Source organism: Magnolia sinica, chromosome 13, assembly GCF_029962835.1.
Source record: "Magnolia sinica isolate HGM2019 chromosome 13, MsV1, whole genome shotgun sequence".
NCBI classification, from domain to species: domain Eukaryota; kingdom Viridiplantae; phylum Streptophyta; class Magnoliopsida; order Magnoliales; family Magnoliaceae; genus Magnolia; species Magnolia sinica.
In genome coordinates, this window is record NC_080585.1 from 15,542,217 (window position 1) to 15,564,832 (window position 22,616).

The following is a 22,616-nucleotide window of genomic DNA, read 5'->3' on the forward strand; positions in this document are numbered from 1 at the left end:
ACCCACCCAATTTTCGGCCCTATTTGGAGTAGATGATGCTAGCTTAGTAATTATGTAAGAATCAACTTGATACATAACAGAACCTTCCAACTGTCATGATTTTTATGCTTAGATTATAATACAACGGTTCATTCAAAGTAGCGCATGAAATCATCATGCAACCTTTTTCTGCCAAGGAATAGGCATGGCTTCTTACACAGCTTACAAGAATATCACTTGAAAATCTAAAAGACACTATAAGAAGGGTACAGTTGACTTTTGAAACTGCAATGTCCCAAAGTGCCTACAATGTCTAACATTTTTCACTAAAAAGCCTCGCCATAAAACTCATTGATTCGATGCAAGTTGGTTGAATTTTGAGTCAAGTAACATTTTTGTTTCAGTCATTTTCTAAACTCCATTTAATAGAGTTAAATGGAATTTTATTTTATTTTTTACATATTCTAATGATATACACGTATTTTGTGCTTGTTTAGTTTTGTAATACAAATATCTAATTAAGGATAACTTCTCCATTTTCTCACATCCATTTATTAGCGCTTGAAATTTGTAATACAATATCTAATATTTTAATATCACTAAAATACCTATTCCTTCCCGTTGACCCGACAGTCTTTGAGCAGACCCAACCTTGCTGTTCATTGAGACAGATCAGGTTTCTAGGATAGCTTAGTACCTACTCTGTAGAGTTGTATAAGCAGTAGCTACTGCATCAAACAGTTACAGACCCCTCTTTAACAGTTGTTGAGAAATTATCTAGGGAGCAGTTTTCAAGGACCTTTGAGAGGACCACCAACATTTCAAAAGTCAAGAAGAAGTGAAGAAAAAAGAAGAAATAAATTTACGACTGGAATATTAGTATAACGTAAAGGTAATCCAAAACTCCAAACCATGAAATTGAAACTTCCATATTCTTTAGAAGAGCCAGAAATATTGGAATCATTGTTTGAAAGAGGCCCCCCTGCAATTAACAACATTATCTAGGCATGGAAGTTTTCAAAGACCTTTGTTTGGATTATATGCATCATCACAATCCCAAAACTAAGTTTTTTAAAATTTTTAATTTTAATTTTTATTTTTATTTTAATTTAAAGATTAAAACAAAGATGATAGAGTGGCTGAAAATACAGGCTACATGCAGGAGCAAATTATTCAAACCTTGAAGGTAAACTTTCCATCTTGATCCACATGACATTGGTACACACGTGTCTTTTTAGAATCCCAATCAAGATTCTACATGACAACAAAGAAGTCATTAGGCAGTCAAAAGTAATCTGTAAAAGTGGCATTTCTTAGTGTAGCCAAAATTAAGAGAAATACGTTCACTCATATACATGCTATAGGTTCTTTTAAATGCATTAGTAATTTCGTATATCAACTTTTGCAAATTCATAGTCATATATGAGTTTGTCGCTATACTAAAAGCCTACTAGGTGAATAATAGTTATCTGACATCATGTGCAATGTAACATGCAAATGCACAATATTCACAATATAACTAAAACTATCACCATGAAACATTATATAGCATTACCAAACGATAGATGGATAGATAAATAGAGCGAACCATGTTGAATGAGCCCCACCATAATGTATGTGTTAGATCCACATTGTCAATTCATTTTTCTAAATGATTTTAGGTAATGATCTCAAAAACGAGACAGATTCAAAGCTCAATTGGACCATACCATAGAAAACGGTGGGGATTGAATATCTACCCTTGAAAACTTCTTGGGAGCCACAAAAGTTTTGGATTAAGCTGATATTTGTGTCGTCCCTTCATCCAGGTCTGTGTGACCCTATGAACAGATTTGATGGCAAATAAACAGCATGGTAGGCCTTAGGAAGGTTTCAATGGTGGGCGTCATTATTGCACAGCTTTCTATGGTGTGGTCCACTTGAGCTTTGGGTCCGCCTTATTTTCTGTCTCAAGCCCTAAAATAATCTGGCAAAATGGATGAATGGTGTGGATATAACACATACATCAAGATATGGTAAATAACTTTGCCATGTCAATTAGGCTTTTTTCCTCTTCCATAAAAGCAGACACGCATGTTATCGGAAAAAGGGCAAAATTGTCATTTAGAAAAAGTTTTAATTTGAAATTACTTACACATTTCAACTTTAGGCGTTAAGTTAAAGGAGGAAAGCTGGAAAGATATTCAAATTTTCAGTAAAATTTTAGATGAAACACTTAATATTTTAATTTTGCCAAACAACTTGAGAAAGAAAAATCACTTAAAATAGTTCCTTCAATGATAAGTGCAAAAATAAAGTTTTATTAAACAAGTTCTAAGAATGTGTTTGGGAAACTGAATTTTAAAATTTTTAAAATAAAATAAATAAATAAATAAAATCCGAAATTAATTTAAGTATTGGATTCATTGTGTACTTGATTTCAAGTACCCATAAGTGTTAGAATACTTGTTTGATAAACTGTCCGAAAAAAAAAAAAAAAAATCTTGAACACTAAAATTTAGCTCTAAATTCAAAATTTTCTGTTTGGTAAAATTGTCTGAAATTTGACAATTTCACCTAATAGGCTCATGTCGTAACATGATCCAGAAAAACGGATGAACCGAGTGGATTTCTTACAAACGTCACAGTGGGCTCCACCTAACTTCTCTTGTAGAAAGTAACTACTAAAGGCTTTCGCTGGAAATCACAGAGGCTTTCGAGGGCAATCCACGTCCAATTAGGAGTCACCGGTAATGCATTAGTGGCTGTTGCCCTAATCGCAGGGCCCACCTTGCTGTCTGTGTTGTACATCCACACCTTTCATCAGTTTTTAGAGCTCCTTTTATGCCATAGTCCCAAAAATGAAGCAGATCCAAATCTCAAGTGGACCAAATAGTAGGGATTGAATGCCCACCACAAAAAACTTTTTATGGGCCTTTAAAGTTTTGGATCAAGCTGATATTTGATTTTTTCCCTTCATCCTGGTCTGTATGACTTAATTAATAGGCTGAATAGAAAATAAACATTACAGTGGGGCTTAGCATGTTTTTATTAGTGAACGTTAAATCACCACTGTTTTCATGTAGTGTGGTCAAAACTTGATATTTGGACCTGCTTCATTTTTGGGACCATACCTTAGAATGATCTATAAATAATGATGGACAGGTTGGATATACAATACATACATCGAGGTGGGGCCCACAGTTAGGGAAACACTTATCCATGGTAGCATGTAATCCGCTGCCTGCCTTGCGAGGCAAAATGCCCACTAAAGGCTTCCCGGGGAGTTCTTGGGCTGGGAAGCTAAGTGAGGCCTTCCATGATGTTTGTTGAAATCCACTCCGTCCTTTTTTAGCTCATTTCAGGACAGTTGACTAAAAAATTATTTGGATGGAAAATTCAAGTGAGCCACACCAGAGGAAACAGCAAAGATAAAATGACCACCATTGACATGGTATGGTCCCAGAAGTTTTGTATAAGGCTATGTTTGTTGTGTTTTCAGTTCATCCCTGTGGAAATGACCTTATAAACGGTTTGCATGGCATATAAACATCAAGGTGGACCTCAAGGTCTTGACGGTAGGCATTTCTTTACCCACTTTTCCCTCTCGTATGGCCTACTTGAGTTTTGGATGCGCTTCATTATCTATCTCATGTCCTAAAATGAGTTGGAAATACAGACAGATGGAATGGATTTCTCACATGCATCAATGTGGGTCCCACCTAGCTTCCCAGCTTTAAGTAGGAAATCCCCGTCCTACTTGCGGAGCCTAGAACACAGTGCCGTAAAGCTTAGAACACGTGTCTTCAACATAATGTATGTGCTATATCCACACTATTCATCTGTTTTTTCATATCATTTTAGGTCACGAGCCTAAAATTGACACAGATTTAAAGCTCAAGTGGACCACACCACAGAAACAATGAGGATTGAACGCCTAACATTGAAAACTTCTTAGGGTCATAGAAGTTTTGGATCAAGCTGATATTTGCATTTTCCATTTATCCAAGCTTGTGTGACCTTATGAACAAGTTAGATGGAAAATAAGCATCATGGTGGTCCCTAGGAATGTTTCAACGGTGGGCGGATATTGCCGTCCCCACCGCCTTTTGTGGTATGATTAACTTCAGCTTTGGAACTAATGTAAGTGAATCTCTACATTGGGGTGGGGTTTGTGAAATGCAAAATGACCATGATGTGAGTTCCATTACGGGACATGTGAGATGCAGAGCAGCCATTGGGAAGTTTTGGTCAGGTTTCCTAGGAAGGTCTGGATAAAGGGATATTCTAGTGCTTTCCCAACAATTCTGGAGCTTTCAGTGTTGCAATAAGTGGTATCAAAGTAGAGTGGGGTGGCCCACGAGATGGGGTCTATGAGATGTAGAATAGTCATGGGGTGGGTCCCACTGTAGGACATGTGAGATTGATATAGGTGCATCTCCACACTGGAGTGGGGTGGCACACAAGGTGGGGTACATGAAATGCATAATAGCCACAGGGTGGGTCCCACTGTGGGACCTGTGAGATGCGGGTAGCCCATGGGGAGGTCTTGGTTGGGTTGCCTGGGAGGGTCAGGATAAAGGGATATTGTAGTGCTTACCCAATAGCTTCGGAGCTTTTTATGTGTTGGTCGATACTCCATGCATCAAGAAGTACTACCTATTTTTTTTAGCTCATGACCTTAAATGATCTGAGAAAATTGATGGACAATGTGGATACAACACACATTATGATGGGGCTCATAAAACTTTGCCAAATGTCCTCCAATTCGAGTTGTTTCAAAGCCTTTATGGAAGTTACATTTAAAAGGGTAAACTTATCATTTATATATATTTAAAAAAATTTAAGGATATTTTAGTAAAAAATGACCAAAGATTTTAATCAAAAGCACTTGTGGCAATCCGTCAAAATCACTTACTGCTTTCTGTTTCGGCGCATATACCACCCCTGAATTCATTTCCATTGAAGCCTTTTTATAAGTATGTTAAACAAACACTCAAAATAGCATACCAAGTGGCCGAAACCTGATTTTAAATTTTTGGTGACATATTAAGTGGTAAAAAAAGCAGCCCCTAGCTAAGCATGCAAATGATAATGGAAGTTATCAAACCAGAAATATCACCTTTCTTCTATCTCTTTCAGGCAAACACTTCCGGCCAACAACTTCCCATAGTTCTGACTCAAACGTAGCCATTGGCAAGTTTTTTAACTTTTCAAGGGCATCTAGAGACAACTCCTCTTCCAACTTCTTCCTGCACACACATGTACACACAAACAAATGATATTATAAAATAAAAAAATAAAAAAACTTACTTTATATTAAACCAATTCCCCCTACATCTATCTACAATATAATTCCACAAATTAATGGGAACGGGATAATAGTAGAGTTAAAAAACAACGGGCATAACTCACTTTCCAATATAGCTTAATATTAAAAATGCCTTGGTGAATTCAAGTTCTCCCAAAGCCTGTAGATGGGGACTCACTGCAGACGAGCTAGCTTCATATGCATGAGGCTTTTTAGGGCTCACTGGAGACGAGCTAGGTTCATCTACATTGGAGATAGACAATCAGCATAATTTAAAACAAACTTCATATCCAAACCAAACACAACTCGAAACAAATCCAATTTTTTACTCATCCAGCGTAACATACTAGAAACCTAAAAAATTACATCAAAGCATCTTTTACTAAAACCCTAAAAGACAAAACAATCTTGAACTATGCTCCAGATGTTGTAAAATCTTAAGGGTAAAATGTGAAAATTTCATAATACCAAAACAGAGCCAAACTATCAAATGCAAAACCTATTCTCTTTCCCTACCCATACCTACTTTCTGCCCCCTGCTGGTACACATGACACGTGTGTAAGATCCAGGACTCTTGCCTGTTGGTACAGCATACAGAAATGCCCTGGCCTGAAAATCAGATCAATCAGACAGTTCTTTCCATTGGATTAGAGTACTGAATGCAGGTAATTAACCTTTTTCCTTTAACATCCATTTTCTTCCAAATCTGGTGATTAGGGTCATCAGACCGTCCAATTTTCAGGTCAGGGCATATCCATGGTGGGATAAAAGGAGGAAGCCACTAGGATTCCTCAAAATTTTCTAACCTGATCAGGGATATTATTCCAGGAGTCCTGACAAGCACCCATGCTAGTGTGATCAACATGTGCAAAATTTCAGCCATTCATCATGATGGCCCCACAATTGTGGTACCAGGTTCAAAAATTAAGTCATTCCCCTAGCAGGTTAACCACATATATACAAACGCATGGACATATCAAAATATCACCCAAAATGTCTTAACTCAACATAGGCCTGGCCTGCTAGATGAGCAGACAGTAAGGATCATTTGGATGCCTGTAAATTGGGCTAGCTATAAATGATTTACAAACAGTGTTTGGATGCAGAAAAGTGCCTGTAAATCATTTACAGATTTTAGTTCAAATCAAATCCTTCTGAAAAGCTGTGATTTTATTTACCTACAAATCAGTTATAACTAACGGCTATAATTTTGAAATTTTTAATGTAAATGAAATCCCTCTAAACAGTTTAGAGGCTATCCAAACACAAACAACTATTTATCTGTAAACAGATTACAACTTATAGCCAAACAGGACAGGCTATAAATGATTTACACTTGCAAATCATTTACCAACTACAAAATTTATAGGCATCCAACATAGCCCTAAATGATTTTTGTGACGGAGCATATCATAGAGCAGTAATGATGAATGGTCCAGATGTCACGCAAAAGCAACATCTTTGTACTTATACCCACAAGTAGCATTCCCTTCACATGTCTCCTATTCCAGAGCCACATTCAACAGAATAAAAAAATAAATAAGCATAAATTATATAATGATCTTACTGTTATATTGCCGATGTCCGGAAAAAGAATTTTGTGGACCCGGAGAGCAAACACTCTCTCTAGCTGGTTCTGTCTGAAACTTCTTCACCATGTAGATGATAAACCCAGTCAGAGTGCGAATCTCACGGGGGGTCCTCGAGATCTTTTGTAGAATATCCAAAGACGGCCCTTGTCCAAGCGAATTGAGCTTTTCCAGAGCATTGGGTTCAGGCAAAGGCAGCGAGCGTTCTTGGCAGATTCTCTGCAGCATTTCCTCCACGGATGGAGGGAGAGAGAGAGTGGTCATGATCAATTTGAGGTCCGGGATCGGCCCTGCAGACCTGCTAAAGGCACCGGAACGGTTGGAACTGGGCTTTTGATCAGAATTTGGAGATTGGATTGGAAAATGAGGCTTCTTGAAAGAAGAATGGAAATTTCAGGGTTTTGGAATAGAGATTGTGAAGTTCAGAGAGAAAGAGACGGTTTTTTAATTCTCTTCAAGTGAACTTCGAAGAGAGTGACGGTTTTTTGTTCTCTTACGCGTTACAGCAGCTTGAAAAGAGATCGGAGGGACGCCGCCAAATTCGAACTGGGAACGGATTAGGTGCGGCCCCGGCCTTACCCAACACGGTGCGGTCCCTACTGTGGGGCCCTCCTTGATGTATTTATTCTATATCCACTCCGTCCATACGTTTTAAAAGATAATTTTAAGGCATGAGACCAAAATTTAATAGATTCAAATCACAGGTGGACCATATCATACGAAATAGTGGTGATTAACCATTAAAACTTATGTGGCCACAAAAAGCTTTGTATGAAGCCGATATTTGTTTTTTCCTACTACATCCAGTTTTTAATAACCTTATAGACAGATTGGATGGAAATTAGAAATTACGGAAACATTGGGTGGGCCAAGAAGCTTTTAATGGTGGAGGGTTCAATCAACACTGCTTCCTATAGTATGGTCCACCTGAGATTTGGGTCTGCTTAATGCTTGGGCTGATACCGTAAAACCATCTGAAAAAATAAATGGACGTCGTGGATATAGAATAAATACATCAAGATGGGCCCCACGGTAACGGCTGCGCTCTGGGGTGGCACCTAATCCACTCCCATGCGGATTGCTTACCAACGGTGTAACTAGCCAGTAGCCAGTGGACATGGGCTACACCATAACGTATGTGTTTTATCCACGCCGTCCATCCTTTTTTCCATATCATTTTAGAGTATGAGCTAAAAACTAAGTTATATCCAAATCTCATGTGGACCCCACCACAGAAAACAGTGGTGATTAAACTCCTACCATTAAAAACCTCTTGAGGGCCACAATAGTTCTGGATGAAGCTAATATTTTTTCTTTCCCTTCATCCAGGTCTTCGTAACCTAATCAACAGGTTGGATGGTAAATAAATATTACAGTGAGCCCCGGGAAGTTTTTAATGATAGGCCTTAAATTACCACTGTTTTTTTTTTTTTTTGTTGCCTGGGACACTTATCTCCTGGCTCATGCCCTGAAATGATCTTAGAAAATGGATGAACGGTGTGTATAAAACATATACATCATGGTGGGGTCCACATTGCACTGTCTACTAGCCATCTCGGTACTCGCAGCGTCAGTAAAGAATCGGCGTCCGTTCAAGCTCTGATAGGAAACGGATTGGGTACTCCCCTGCAACCAGCCAATGGCCGATGGTCGGTGCTCTGTTAGCCCACCATGATTTATGTGTTTCATTCATGCCGTCCATCTATTTTTCCATATCATTTTAGGGTATTAAACAAAAAATGAGGTATATCACAATCTCAAGTGGACCACATTACATGAAAAAGTTTTGATTGATCGTCGACCGTTAAAAACATTTTGGGGGCCATAAAAGTTTTGGATCAAGCTGATGTTTGTTTTTTCCCCATCGGATGTCAAATAAACAGTACAGTGGGCCTTAGGAGGATTTTAATGGTGGATATCAAATCACTGTTGTTATCCTGTGGTGTGGTCCACCTAAGATTTATATCCCTTTCATTTTTTCGATCAAGCCGTAAAATGATACATAAAAATGTATGTATAGCATGGATGAAACACATACATCATGGTAGGCCCACGAAGGACCACCCCCCAGCCAGTGGGATAGTGGAGGGGAGCGGAAACGGATTTGCTACTCCCCCTGCCACCGGCCAAGGGCTGGTGGTTGATGCTCTGTGGGGCCCAGCATGATGTATGTGTTTCATCCATTATGTTCATCTATTTTTACATATCATTTTATGGCTTGATACCAAAAATGAGGTATATTCCAATCTTAGATGGACGACATTACAGGAAACAACGATGAATGAATGTCGACCATTAAAAACTTTTTGTGGGCCATAAAAGTTTTGGATCAAGTTGATCTTTGTTTTATTTCCCTTCATCTGGGTCTATATGACCTAATCAACATATTGGATGTCAAATAAACAGTACAGTGGGCCTTAGGAGGATTTTAATGGTGGATATCTCATCATTCTTGTTTTCCTGTGGTGTGGTCCACCTAAGATTTATATTCCTCTCATTTTCGGTATCAAACTCTAAAATAATCTGCAAAAATGGATGAACGTAATGGATGAAACACATACATCATAGTGGGGCTAATAGAGCACCGACCACCGGCCACCGGGCTGGTGTCAGGGGGAGCAGCCAATCCGTTTCCCTCTGATACACAGTGACGGGAAGCGAACGATTTGTTACAGTGCGGGCCGTGCTGTGAGTGCGGAAGGCTGAAGTTGTTGCATTGCATACAGACGAATTGTTGTTTTTATGCGGCGACTGTTGTTGGATCTGAGGTCCGATCCGAACCTCTTTGTACGGTGGGCCTCACCGTAGATGGGGAATATCCAAAATTGCACTTAGATTGGAATGTTTCAGCCCTTTTGATTATTTAACTTTAGTTTTTGAATATAGACTCTCCTTTAATCATTTTTCTATGAGCTGTTAATGCTATCTTGATTTTTATTTTTTTATTTTTTATTTTTGGGATTTTTGCAATCCACGTGAGGCCCAACACATATATGGTTTGGATCACTGCAACCGACCCAAATCCAAAACTATAGTCCCAACGTAAACAATAGCAATTCGTGCTGAGGTGTACTATAGCAAACATCCAAATAGCAAACACCCCTTAAGTGGGAGCAGATTGGATAACGAAGTGACGTGGCAAAATGTCATTGGTTGAATACCAAGAGGTTATTCCTTTGCGATGAATGCTTCTCCATTGAAGATCCGTTAGCCGATCTTTTTCTGTTCCAGCCATGTTCGCACTTGACCACATACGGGTAAACTCCATTTTTAGGTTTTTTTTTTTTTTTCTTTACTCGCTTTCAATTTTCTCACCCTCCCACTCCTTCTTGACATCAACATTACTCACTCGATGCCAATCTTAAACCGTCCAAATCATTGATCCACCATTCTATATCATCTCTCAAAAGTCTCATTGATCGGATTAGATTGTTAAGAGAGTTTAATCTGTGTGATTTCTATGATATGCTCCATCCATAGGGATATGATTTGGAGGGTCAAGATCTATATAATTTCCTGCTCGTACACCATCCATTGGGATATAGTTCTCAATCACCTAAATCAAACAACCTCCTTACAACGTGTGTTTGTCGCAAATTACTGTACTATTGCAACTCATCAGTTGGACACGTGGCATACATCCACACCAATTTCAGATCGTCCAAATCATGAATCCCACTATGGCTAGATCATCTTTGAAAAATCTTATTGATCAGACCAGATTGTTAAGAGAGTTTGAATGGTCCATAGATATATGATTTGGACGGTGAATATTGGCATGCATGCATATAAAGGTGGATACACTTAGTGGAGGATACACAGCATTGATATGGAAAAGTGGGCTCATGGATGAGGATCCACACCGTTGATAAGCATAATAGAAAAACGATTTGCTGTCAATTCGTAAATTGAGACTTTTGATTCAAATGAGACATATTTTCTTCTTAGCTGTCTATTTTTAGGTCTTTGATAGAAGGGTTAAGATAGTTCAATGTTAAGGTCTTCTAGGGAACCCCCATTCATGGTGGTGTCCCGTTAATCAACTGTCTCGGCCTCAATTGTCCACATACAAGGAATGAGGATATTATGTCCACACGCGTGTAGAGCAGCACATATACATTCGCGGGCACACATGTAAATATGAAACATGTATATGAGATCTAAATTGATGGTTTTGAAACGGGAAAAGATCGGCTAATGGATCTCCAAGGGAGAAGCATTCATTGCAAGGGAACAACCCATTGGTATTCAACCAATGGCGTTTTGTCACGTCACTTCAGTAGCTTTTTGGCTACTGAAGTATTCAGTATCCAATTTGCTCCCCCCCTTTAGCGCACCAATTGTGCATGATCTAGACCAAAACACCCTTGAAATCATAGATGGGCCATTTGGCCTAACAAACTCTGATGTTAAGCCAGACCCAATTTTTAAATGGGCTCAAATTTTGGCCCCAGACCAGCCCCGGGGGTCAAGTTTAGAATTATATAGTGATGTTTTCGACATTGACGGCTATAGTTGTTTGGATTGCTCGGCATTAAAATTGAAAAATTAAAACACAAGAGGCGTAAGATTATGTATCTGTCTAATCCACTTTGCCGACCATTTATTTCACCTGAGGTAGATCCAAAAGCACAAATGAACCACACCACGTGAAACAAGGGAATTGAACATAGACTGTTGAAACCTTCTTGAGGCCATAAAAGTTTTGGATCAAGCTGATATATGGTTTACCCTTTATCCATTTTTGTGTGACCTTATGAACAAGTTGGATGACAGATACATATCCTTATGATCTCTGATCCAAGTTTCAGATTTCAACGGTAGACATCATTGTTCCACTTGTTTCTGTGGTGTGGTTCATTTGAACTTTTGGATATGCTTCATTTTTTGTCCTATGCCTTAAATTGAATTAGTAAAATAGATGGACGACGTGGATCAGACACATAAATTATGGTGGGCCCTACATATTTAATGAAATACAATTCTTATTCAATTACTAGCATTACATCCGATTTTGGGTAATTAAAATGATAATTTTTCTCTTTATCAAACACCGGTGAAAACTAATTTTACATTGCTATTTATATTACAACGGAGAAATAAACATGCTTTATAATCAGACCAGTTTAATACTTGTATTTTAACATGCCTATAAATAAGAAAGAAGAATATTTTACTTACCAAACACTGCTTCCTTCCTAATACCTTCGAGGCAAAGAGAGCTTTGGTGGTTTAACCGAGAAGCAATGACCTATGGGAGATATGTGAACAAACGTGCAGAGGATCGAGGAAGAAGTATAAATATATATATATTTAAAAAAAAAAAAAAAAAAAAAGCAATGAGTGAGTGAGAGGGAGGACGACAGAGGGCGGTGGGGAACTCTTTATACGTGTGAAAAGACAAAGGACGATGGCATTGGAAATGATATGAAAGAGTTGTCGGGGAGCGGATTTGGTGTTAATGATAACACGTTAGTGGGTGTTAACTTCACCGTGTGGGGCTCACTTTGATTAATATGTTCTATATCCATGCCGTTCATCCATTTTTTTCATCCCATTTTAAGACCCTATACCAAAAATTAAGTAGAAATAAATCTCAGGTGGACCACACCTGTGGAAACAGTGGTGAATCACTATTAAAAAATTTTTGTGGGCCACAAAAGATTTGGATCAATCTAGTCTTCATATTTTACTTCCATCAAGGTCTGATTGACCTTATAAACATGTTGGATGAAAAATGAACATTACAGTAAGACCTAGGAATTTTTTAAAGGTGGGTGTTCAATCACCACTTTTTCCTATGGTGTGGTCCACATGAGCTTTGGATCTACTTAATTTTTGAGAATATGTACTAAAACAGGCTGAAAAAACGGATGGACGGCGTGGATATATTGAAAATCATCAATGTGCGCTCCTCTGTAAGAGTAACACCCACTAACTTGTTACCCAAGTAAAACCAAATCCACTCCGAGTCTTCCGTACGATCACGTGATGGAGAAGTGGATAGGCTTGGTATGGAAGACGACAGTCCGTCGGGGACCACCCACCTTCCTTGGATGCTTCCTAGCATTCCACCTGAACGCCTACTGTTAACTATTTTTAATTCTGCAGCCGTTCATTTATAGGTCACCGATCCTACGTTTAGGATCATCAGTTTCTTATGAATTTTCAAAAGCTGTCCATTGAGGGTGAAATTCCACTATTTATACGTTCCAGATCTACTTATAAAGCTGCCACGTGTAAGGCGGAAAATGAATGGGCGGCTCTTTTTCTCAGTAGACGAGAAGTTCATTGGCTGTTATAAAGCGTATGTAAAAAGCACGGGCACTTCTCTCTATGATTGATTCCCTTGCATATTTCTAATTCGATCTCGAGAAATTTACGACTGTGGACCCCACCTATTATCCATTGGATATTCTTGAGGCAATACAAACTTAACATACGCACCTTAGCACCTAGACCTCCTCGTACGGACAATAAATTCCAGGACGAAAATACCCCTCCTTTTCATGGAAACGGATTGGGTACTCCTGCCACCCGCTAATGGCGTATAGTTGTGGTCTGTGGGACCCACAATGATGTATTCTTTACATCCATGCCGTCCATATATTTTTCCAGATCATTTTATGGTATGAGACCAAAAATGAGGTATATCCAAATCTCAAGTATACCACATTACACGAAACAGTGTTGAATGAGCGTCAACCATTAGAAACTCAAGTGGAGCCCACTGTGATGTTTGTGAGAAATCTTCCCCATCTAAGTTCATTCATAGGGTCACAAAGACCTAGATGAAGAGGAAAAACAAATTTCATAATGATCCAAAACTGTAACCCTAGAAGGGTTTCAATGATAGACGTTCAATTCCCCACTACCTTTTTACAGTGTGGTCCACTTACTAGTTAGATCTATCTTATTTTTCATCTCAAGCCTTAATATAAGCTCGCCAAATAGATGGACGACAGTCTGTAAATTTTTTTATTTATTTATTTTTTTTTACAGAGAGAACTTTTTCTCCCTTACATTTTTTCTCTAATACATAATTATGTAAATATGTATATTTAAGTATATAAAAATATTTTCCTATCTTTTAATTCATTTTTTTGTCTATGTATTTAACAAGCATATCTCCTAAACTATAATGATTTTTTTTTAACACACCCACACACACCCTCACACACTCACACTAGTGGAATTTCACCACCTATGGATACTTGAACGCTTGATCGGGTGTTGAAACTCCTAATAGTCTACTACTCGAGCGGGGCAAATATGAAAATGAGCGGGGCAAACTAGAAAAACAGCGAGGCAAACTGAAATATGAATAGTGCAAACTAGAAAAACAACAGGGTAAACTGAAATATAAGCGGCACAAACTGAAATATGAGCGGGGCAAATTAGAAAAACAGCGGGCAAACTGAAATATGAGCGGGGCAAACTAGAAAAATAGCTGAGCAAACTGAAATATGAGCGGGGCAAACAAGAAAAACAGTAGGGCAAACTGAAATATGAGCGGGGCAAATAAGAAAAATAGCAGGGTAAACAAGGAAAACAGCGGGGCAAACTAAAATATGAGTGGGGCAAACAAGGAAAATAGCAGGGCAAACTACAATATGAGTGGGGCAAACAAGGAAAACAGTGGGGCAAACTGAAATATGAGAGGGGCAAACTATCTGATTTTGCTGATGAATTTGGAACTTTGAACATCTTTTCTTTGAGAGTAATGATCTCCTACAACCGGTTGTTCGATAGCTTACAATACAATCCATCTAACATGTAAACCTATCATCTGCCTGGGACATGAGGGCCATGCTAAAGGAGGGACTCACCTTGAAGAATCATTTGGTGAAAAAACTAGGCCATTGTGCATGAAAAAAACAGAGAGTTTAAATCAGAGATGCTGATGGTGTGCTTCCATGTACTCATAAACATTTTCCTCAGTTGTAGGTCATATGTTATAAAGAGTTTATCCTTCTCTACTAACCAAATTCCATTGCCAGAGGCAGTCTAGGAGGACAGCCTGGTTATTTTCAAGTACATGAGTCCAAAAGGAGCAACACTTCGCCAAACTCACTTCATAAGACAAAGCAGTAAGAAAGAACCACAAAATTTAACAAATGGTAACTGCGAGATCAATCATATATGAAGTATTGGAATTCAGCTCTTTGAAAATCTCTTCAGTTTATGCCGTACATATATTTTTCCATGCCGTCCATATATTTTTCCAGATCATTTTATGGTATGAGACAAAAAATGAGGTATATCCAAGTCCCAAGTGTACCACATTACAGGAAACAGTGTTGAATGAGCGTCAACCATTAAAAACTCAGGTGGAGCCCACTGTGATGTTTGAGAGAAATCCTCCCCGTCTAAGTTCATTCATAGGGTCACAAAGACCTAGATGAAGAGGAAAAATAAATTTCATAATGATCCAAAACTTCTGTAACCCCTGAAAGGGTTTCAAAGGTAGACGTTCAATTCCCCACTGCCTTTTACAGTGTGGTCCACTTGATAGTTAGATCTATCTTATTTTTCATCTCAAGCCTTAATATGAGCTTGCCAAATAGATGGACGGTTTGGATATAACACAGGCCTCATGATGGGACCCACAAAAGCAACACATAAAAAAAAAGAAAAAAATAACACAAACTGCCGCGGCACTACACTACCGCCGGTTGGGCGGCAGTGCCGCGACATTCTGACAGATTTTGTTATTTTTATTTTTATATTGGGAGAACTTTTTCTCCCTTACTTTTTTCTCTACTACATAATTATATAAATATGCATATATAAGTATATAAAAATATTTTTTTATCTTTTAATTCATTTCTTTGTCCATGTATTCAACAAGTATATCTCCTAAACTAGAATGTTTTTTTTTTTTTTATTTTACACACGCACACACACCCCCACACACTCACACTAGTGGAATTTCACCACCTATGGATACTCGAACGCTTGACCGGGTGTTGAAACTCCTAAGAGTCTACCACTCGAGCAAGAGTAAGGATCCAAACTAGAATGATTTGCTTAACGTACCATATATGATTTTGGGATAGGAGAAGCTAATTTAGTGGGGTAAGCATGAAATTCAGTGGGGCAAACATGAAAATGAGCGGGACAAACATGAAATTCAATGGGGCAAACATGAAAATTAGCGGGGCAAACATGAAAATGAGCGGGCCAAACATGAAAATGAGTGAGGCAAGCAAGAAAAAGAGCGGGGCAAACATGAAAAAGAGCGGGGTAAACTAGAAAATCAGCGGGGGAAACATGAAAAGCAGCGGGGCAAACTAGAAAAACAGCGGGACAAACTGAAATATGAGCGGAGCAAACTAGAAAATCAGCAGGGGAAGCATGAAAATCAGCGGGGGAAGCATGAAAAGCAGTGGGCCAAACTAGAAAATTAGCGGGGAAAACATGAAAAGCAGCGGGGTAAACTGAAATATGAGCGGGGCAAATTAGAAAAACAGCGGGGCAAACTAGAAAATCAGCGAGAGAAACATGAAAAGCAACCAGGCAAACTAGAAAATCAGTGGGGGAAACATGAAAAGTAGCGGGGCAAACTAGAAAATCAACGGGGGAAACATGAAAAGCAGCGGGGCAAACTAGAAAATCAGCGGGGGAAGCATGAAAAACAGTGGGGCAAACTAGAAAAACAGCGGGGCAAACTGAAATATGAGCGGGGCAAACTAGAAAATCAGCGGGAAAAACATGAAAATCAGTGGGGGAAACATGAAAAGCAGCGGGGCAAACTAGAAAATCAGCGGAGGAAACATGACATGCTCTCTTCAGTCTTTTTCTTCCCTCATTAATATAACAAATCCATGATACACAAACTCAATTACAACAAGCTACCCGCCAACAAGTTCACAAAACCATGATCCCTATATCTTGGAATGCTAGCATGGAAAGCCCGTTGTAGAACATCAATCCAAGCTGCAAATATGGACTCTTTTAACTGAGCCCACTTGAGGATTTACCAATTTTTTCAAAAGGAATCATAAGGTTCATGCCCAATTATGCAAGTTTGATGGATCTAACTGTGACAGCACCCCAAACTCACATAGATTTTAAAGTTACTACTCTCAAACCTTAGACACTTCTTTAGTTGAATGTTAACCATTACATAGTTTTATGCGACTAATTAAAACATTAAGATTATCTTATTGAAATTTTATATACTACTCTTTCCGGAATAAGACTGAACAGACCAGTCCAAATCATGGATGGACGATGTGGATTCCTCACAAACATCACAGTGGGCCCCACCTAGCATCCGAACTTCTTCTAAAGGTCTCTCATAATCCGTGCTCGACCTCAAATCCCAAACCATTCTCTCGCCCTAAACCCTCAACTCTTGTTCTCCCTCTCGCTGCGCCGCAAAGCCCCAAAGCCCCAAACCCTCTTCTCTCTCTCTGTTGGTGTTTTTCAGGTATTCTCTTTACATGAGCTTTGATTTATTTTCATTTTCTCTCGAAATTGAGGGATTTTTCTTCGTTATCTTCAATTTTTAGCCGATGAAACCCTCCTCTCTCTCTCTCTCTCTAGTGAATTTTCTCTTATTTTCAAGTTTGCCCTGTTGATTTTCTAGTTTTTCCCACTCATATTTCAGTTTGCCCCGCTGATTTTCTAGTTTGCCCCGCTCATTTTCATGCCTGCCCCGCTCATTTTTATGATTGCCTCGCTCATTTTTCATGCTTGCCCCGCTCATTTTCATGTTTCCCCCGCTCATTTTCTAGTTTGCCTCGCTCATTTTTATGTTTCCCCCGTTGATTTTCTAGTTTCCCCCGTTCATTTTCATGTTTCCCCCGCTTTTTTTCTAAAAGGAGGGCGATGCCCTTAAAACTTTGGATAAATGAACAGACAATGTACAAGGAACATTTTCGGGTGGTCTCACCCAATTGGATCACAAGCTCTGTTTTTCCAGCACCATATGAGAGAAGCATCCCATACCAAAATCAGGGAAGCCAATCAGGAGGATCACCTGCCACGGCCTCCCCAAACACCGAAGGCCCAAAAAATAGGAAAACAACCTATACATCAACGTTTAACTTCACCGTAGGCTTTCCATTGAAAAGGACCGAGAACCAGTAATTTTCCCAGCATGCCTCCATCAAGGAAATCCATCTGTCACTAAAACCAAATCGCCTCATCACCTTCTTGAGAAAAACCCAATCCACCCTATCATAGGCTTTCTCAAGGTCAAGCTTGAGAATGAGATTGTTGCCTCTAGCTTTTCTGTCAATGTTGCGCATTGCCTCAAGCACTATAGCAACATTCTCTGTAATAGACCTGCCTTTCACAAAAGCCCCTTGCTCCATAGAAATAAGCCTAGGGAGGATCTTACTCAAGCGGGAAGCTAGGATCTTTGAGAAGATTTTGTAAATAACATTGCAAAGGCTAATCGGCCGGTAGCCTACAAACCGCTTCCATGACAAAACACGCTACCTTATGAATATCATCCCCAACCGCTTTCTCATGTTTCCCTCACTGGTTTTCTAGTTTCCCCCGCTCATTTTCATGTTTTCCCTGCTCATTTTCTAGTTTATCTCGCTCATATTTTAGTTTGCCCCGTTGTTTTTCTAGTTTGCCCCGCTCATATTTCAGTTTGCCCCGCTGTTTTTCTAGTTTGCCCCGCTCATACTTCAGTTATGATTTATAACATACTTTAAGTTATGATGTATAGCATACTTTAAATTAAAGCGAGCTTAGCATAAGAGGGAGCGAGGAAAACTAAATCATATGTGGAGGAGGATGGTTGACTAAATTAGCTTTACCTACCCCAAAATCATATGTGGTATGTTAAGTATATCATTCTAGTTTAGGAGATATGCTTGTTAAATAAATAAATAAAGAAATGAATTGTGAGTTAACTCTTACTCATAATCTTCATATGGTTAACTCTACTTAATAATCTCATAGTCATTTTCATGACAAACTACATAAATAATTGTGTTCTTTAATTTTCTCCATTGCTTTAACATTTTCAATCACCGTATGATTGTGAGTTCATAATGGTTTCCTACCTATTTAAATAAACATGAAAATTAAAGCCAACAGTAAAACTTGGAGAGGAATGATATGATCGTTGACAAGATAATATGAATAGTACTCTCGGGTCTTAAGTTTATTCAACTGTGACGCATGGTTTGGTGATCCAGGCCAGTCATCTAATGGTGATCTAAACAAATTAGGAAATTAGCGGGGCAAACTAGAAAAATCAGCGGGGCAAACTAGAAAATCAGCGGGGCAAACTAGGAAATCAGCGGGGCAAACATGAAGTATAGCGAGGCAAACTGAGCGGGACTCCACATTTCATGTTTCCCCCGATCAATTTCTTGTTTTCCCCGCTAAATTTCTTGTTTTTCCCACTGAATTTAATGTTTCCCCCGCTGAATTTCATGTTTGGCCCATTCAATTTCATCTTTGTCCGGCTCAATGTCAAGGTTCCCTCCTTCAATGTCTAGGTTCCCTCCCACATATGGGGTTTTGGTGTATACATATTCCGATGAAAATGGAGGGGTATTGAACATGATGTATTACAAATAAAACATCATTATGGAGCGTAGCAAGCATAATCGGATTGCGTACTGAGTTAGTCAGTACACTCCCATTGTACTAAGTAAACTCAGTTGGGCCCACATTGAATGTATGTAGTATATCCATGCCGTCCATCCATTTTTTCATCTAATTTTAGCAATTTAGCCCCAAATTAAAGCATATCAAAAGATCAAGTGGATCATACCACGGGAAACAGTGGGCATAATGATTTCCACCGTTGAAACCATAGTGGGCCCAATAGTGATATTTGTTTGTTATCGAACTTATTCATAAGATCATACAGACATAGATTAATAGAAAAAACAATTATAAGCTTGATCTAAAACTTCTGTAGCCCCTAAGAAATGATCAACAATAGAAGTTCAATTCAAAATTTCATTTAGTATGGTCCATTTGAACATTGGATACGTTTAGATTTATCGGCTCAAGCCATGAAATTATCTGTTAAGTTTACCTCACTGATTGTCTAGTTTGCCCCACTGAATTTCATGTTTGCCCCGCTCAATTCCTAGTTTACCCCACCGATTTCCTAGTTTGCCCCGCTCATTTTCATGCTTGCCTCACTCATTTTCATGTTTGCCCTGCTGATTTTCTAGTTTGCCTCGTTGATTTCCTAGTTTGCCCCGCTGATTTTCTAGTTTGTCCCGCTGATTTTCTAGTTTTCCCCGCTCAATTTCATGTTTGCCCCGCTGATTTTCATGTTTCCCCCGCTGATTTCCTAGTTTGCCCCGCTGATTTCCGCTGATTACCTAGTTTCCCCCGCTGATTTTCTAATTTGCTCCACTGATTTTCTACTTTTCCCCACTCAATTTCATGTTTGCCCCGCTGATTTTCATGTTTGCGCCACTCAATTTCATGTATTGCCCTGTTGAATTTCTAGTTTACCCCGCTTAATTTCATGTACGGCTGAAAGTTGGGCGGGTTCAACCCGACTGACCCGTGACCGACCCGACATTGGGTTGGGCTCGGGCAAGATATATCGGGTCCGATCTCAAGCTTGGGCTATAGAAGTACCAACCCGATAAAACTTAGGTTGGGCTTGGGTTGAGGTTTCAGGTTGCTTGACCCAACCCGAATCCGATCAATATATTAGTTACTTATAAATTATAATTGAGTGTGGATTGTTTGTGTAGAAGGTACACTAGTGATGTCGGGTCTCATTTGTTCACGTCATTTCCAATGACTCAAGCTAACAAGATATGCCGAATTTCTTTCTCCCAAATAGATTGTGTGCTATGCTACATGACTTTTTAAAGGAGTAGTCCTATGTTTTAGCTTAGTTTTTTAAAGAAAAAAATGAAGTTCTTTATGATGAATAATCGCGTATATAATTAATAAAATTATAGATACAAAAAATAAGTCCTATATTAAAATATAATAAACTAATATAATAACGACAATATTAGCACGTATACACCCGCCCAACTCAATCAACCTGTCGAGCCCTCTTAGGTTGGGCTTAGGTTGAGAATTCCCAACCCAAGATTGAGTTAGGTTGGGTCAAGGTTTAGGTATAGGAACCTTGGGTTGGGTTAGGGTTGAGCACCAACCCACCTGACTTTCAGCCCTAATTTCATGTTTCCCCTACTCAATTTCATGTTTTCCCCGCTCAATTTCATGTTTGACCGCGAAGTGATTGAAATTGACCACGAATTGAATGAAATGGATTTTCGACCATTGACCCGATAGAATCTTGAAAAATAATTAGGTTGGTTGACTAAATTAGTTTCTCCTGCCCCAAAATCATATGTGGTATGTTAAGTAAATCATTTTAGTTCAGGAGATATGCTTCTTAAATAAATAGACAAAGAAATGAATTAAAAGATAGGAAAAAAATTTTATATACTTATATATACATGTTTACATAATTATGTATTAGAGAAAATTGTAAGGGGGAAAAAGTTCTTGTAATAAAAAAAAAAAAAGAAAATTTCTAAACTGCCGCGGCACTACCGCCGGTACTGCCGCCCAAGCAGTCAGTTGATTTTATTTGTTTTTTGCTATATTACTTTCGTGGGTCCATCATGAGGTCTGTGTTATATCCAAACCATCCATCTATTTAGAGAGATCATATTAAGGCTTGAGACTAAAAATAAGAAAGATCTAACTATCAACTGGATCACACTGTAAATGGCAGTGGGGAATTGAACGTCTACCATTGAAACCCTTTTAAGGGTTAAAGAAGTTTTGGATCATTATGAAATTTGTTTTTCCTCTTCATTCAGGTCTTTGTGACCCAATGAATGAACTTAGACGGAGAGGATTTCTCACAAACATCACAGTGGGCCCCACCTTAGTTCCCATCGCCGGACCGTCCGTCAGCGCTCGTCTCTGCACGCCAGCCAGAGGAAGGCAGGGGCATTTTCGTACTCAAATTCGTTGTCCGTACGAAGAGGTCCACGTGCGTATGTTAAGTTTGTATTGCTCCATAAAAACCACTGGATAAAAGGTGGGGTCCACAGTCGTAAATTTCTCTTCGATCTCCCGCCACCCGTTTCAGTGAAACTTCAAGGAACGTTTATGGTCCCTGCACTCGACCGTGTACACTCTTCACACGTGTCAACTTATATAATGTTCGAGAGATCCAAACTGCTCCATTCGGTATCAGAAGACGTTTTTCTCAAGAAACAGTCCTATTTTCTTATCGAAGATGGCAAGTTCACACAAAAGAATTAAACGGTCGACAAAACTTGAAAATGATATGCAGTGGATGTGGGAGTATAGAACCCCATATGGTCTTATAATCCTGGTTCCACGGTGAGACTTGTCAGATTAACAGGTGTATCGCGCACAGACACGCCAGATTGCCACGTGGTTGAGTTTGGCCTGTTTGATCTTTCGGATTACTACATCCTTCCCCGTGCGGATGTGATAACTTACTTTCTCCACACTTGAATGGAGAAATTTATAACATCAATGTGCTCCATCATGATGTATGTTATTTATCCACACCGCCCATTTATTATGCCAATCGAATTTAAGGCATGAACAAAACAATGAGGCAGATCCAAAGGTCAAGCGGACCACACCATAGGAAAAAAGGAGAATCGAATACTTACCATTAAAAACTTCTCGGGGCTTTTAAAAGTTTTGAATCTTGGTGATATTTGTGTTATCTCCTTATCCATGCCTGTGTGACCTTATGATCAGGTTAGATGATGAAAAAACCTCAATGTAGGCCTAGTAAAAAAAA

At 39.0% G+C, this 22,616-nt stretch overlaps 1 protein-coding gene across 1 annotated transcript in view; it reads right to left on the minus strand.

Annotated features, from left to right (window-relative positions):
- LOC131222953 (probable RNA-dependent RNA polymerase 5) overlaps positions 1 to 22,616 on the minus strand; it is a 95,916-nt gene that overhangs the window by 24,534 nt on the left and 48,766 nt on the right. The window contains exon 4 of the mRNA XM_058218213.1: positions 1,159 to 1,233. Within this exon, the coding sequence (XP_058074196.1) occupies positions 1,159 to 1,233 (75 nt within the window). The remainder of the gene's footprint in view (positions 1 to 1,158; positions 1,234 to 22,616) is intronic.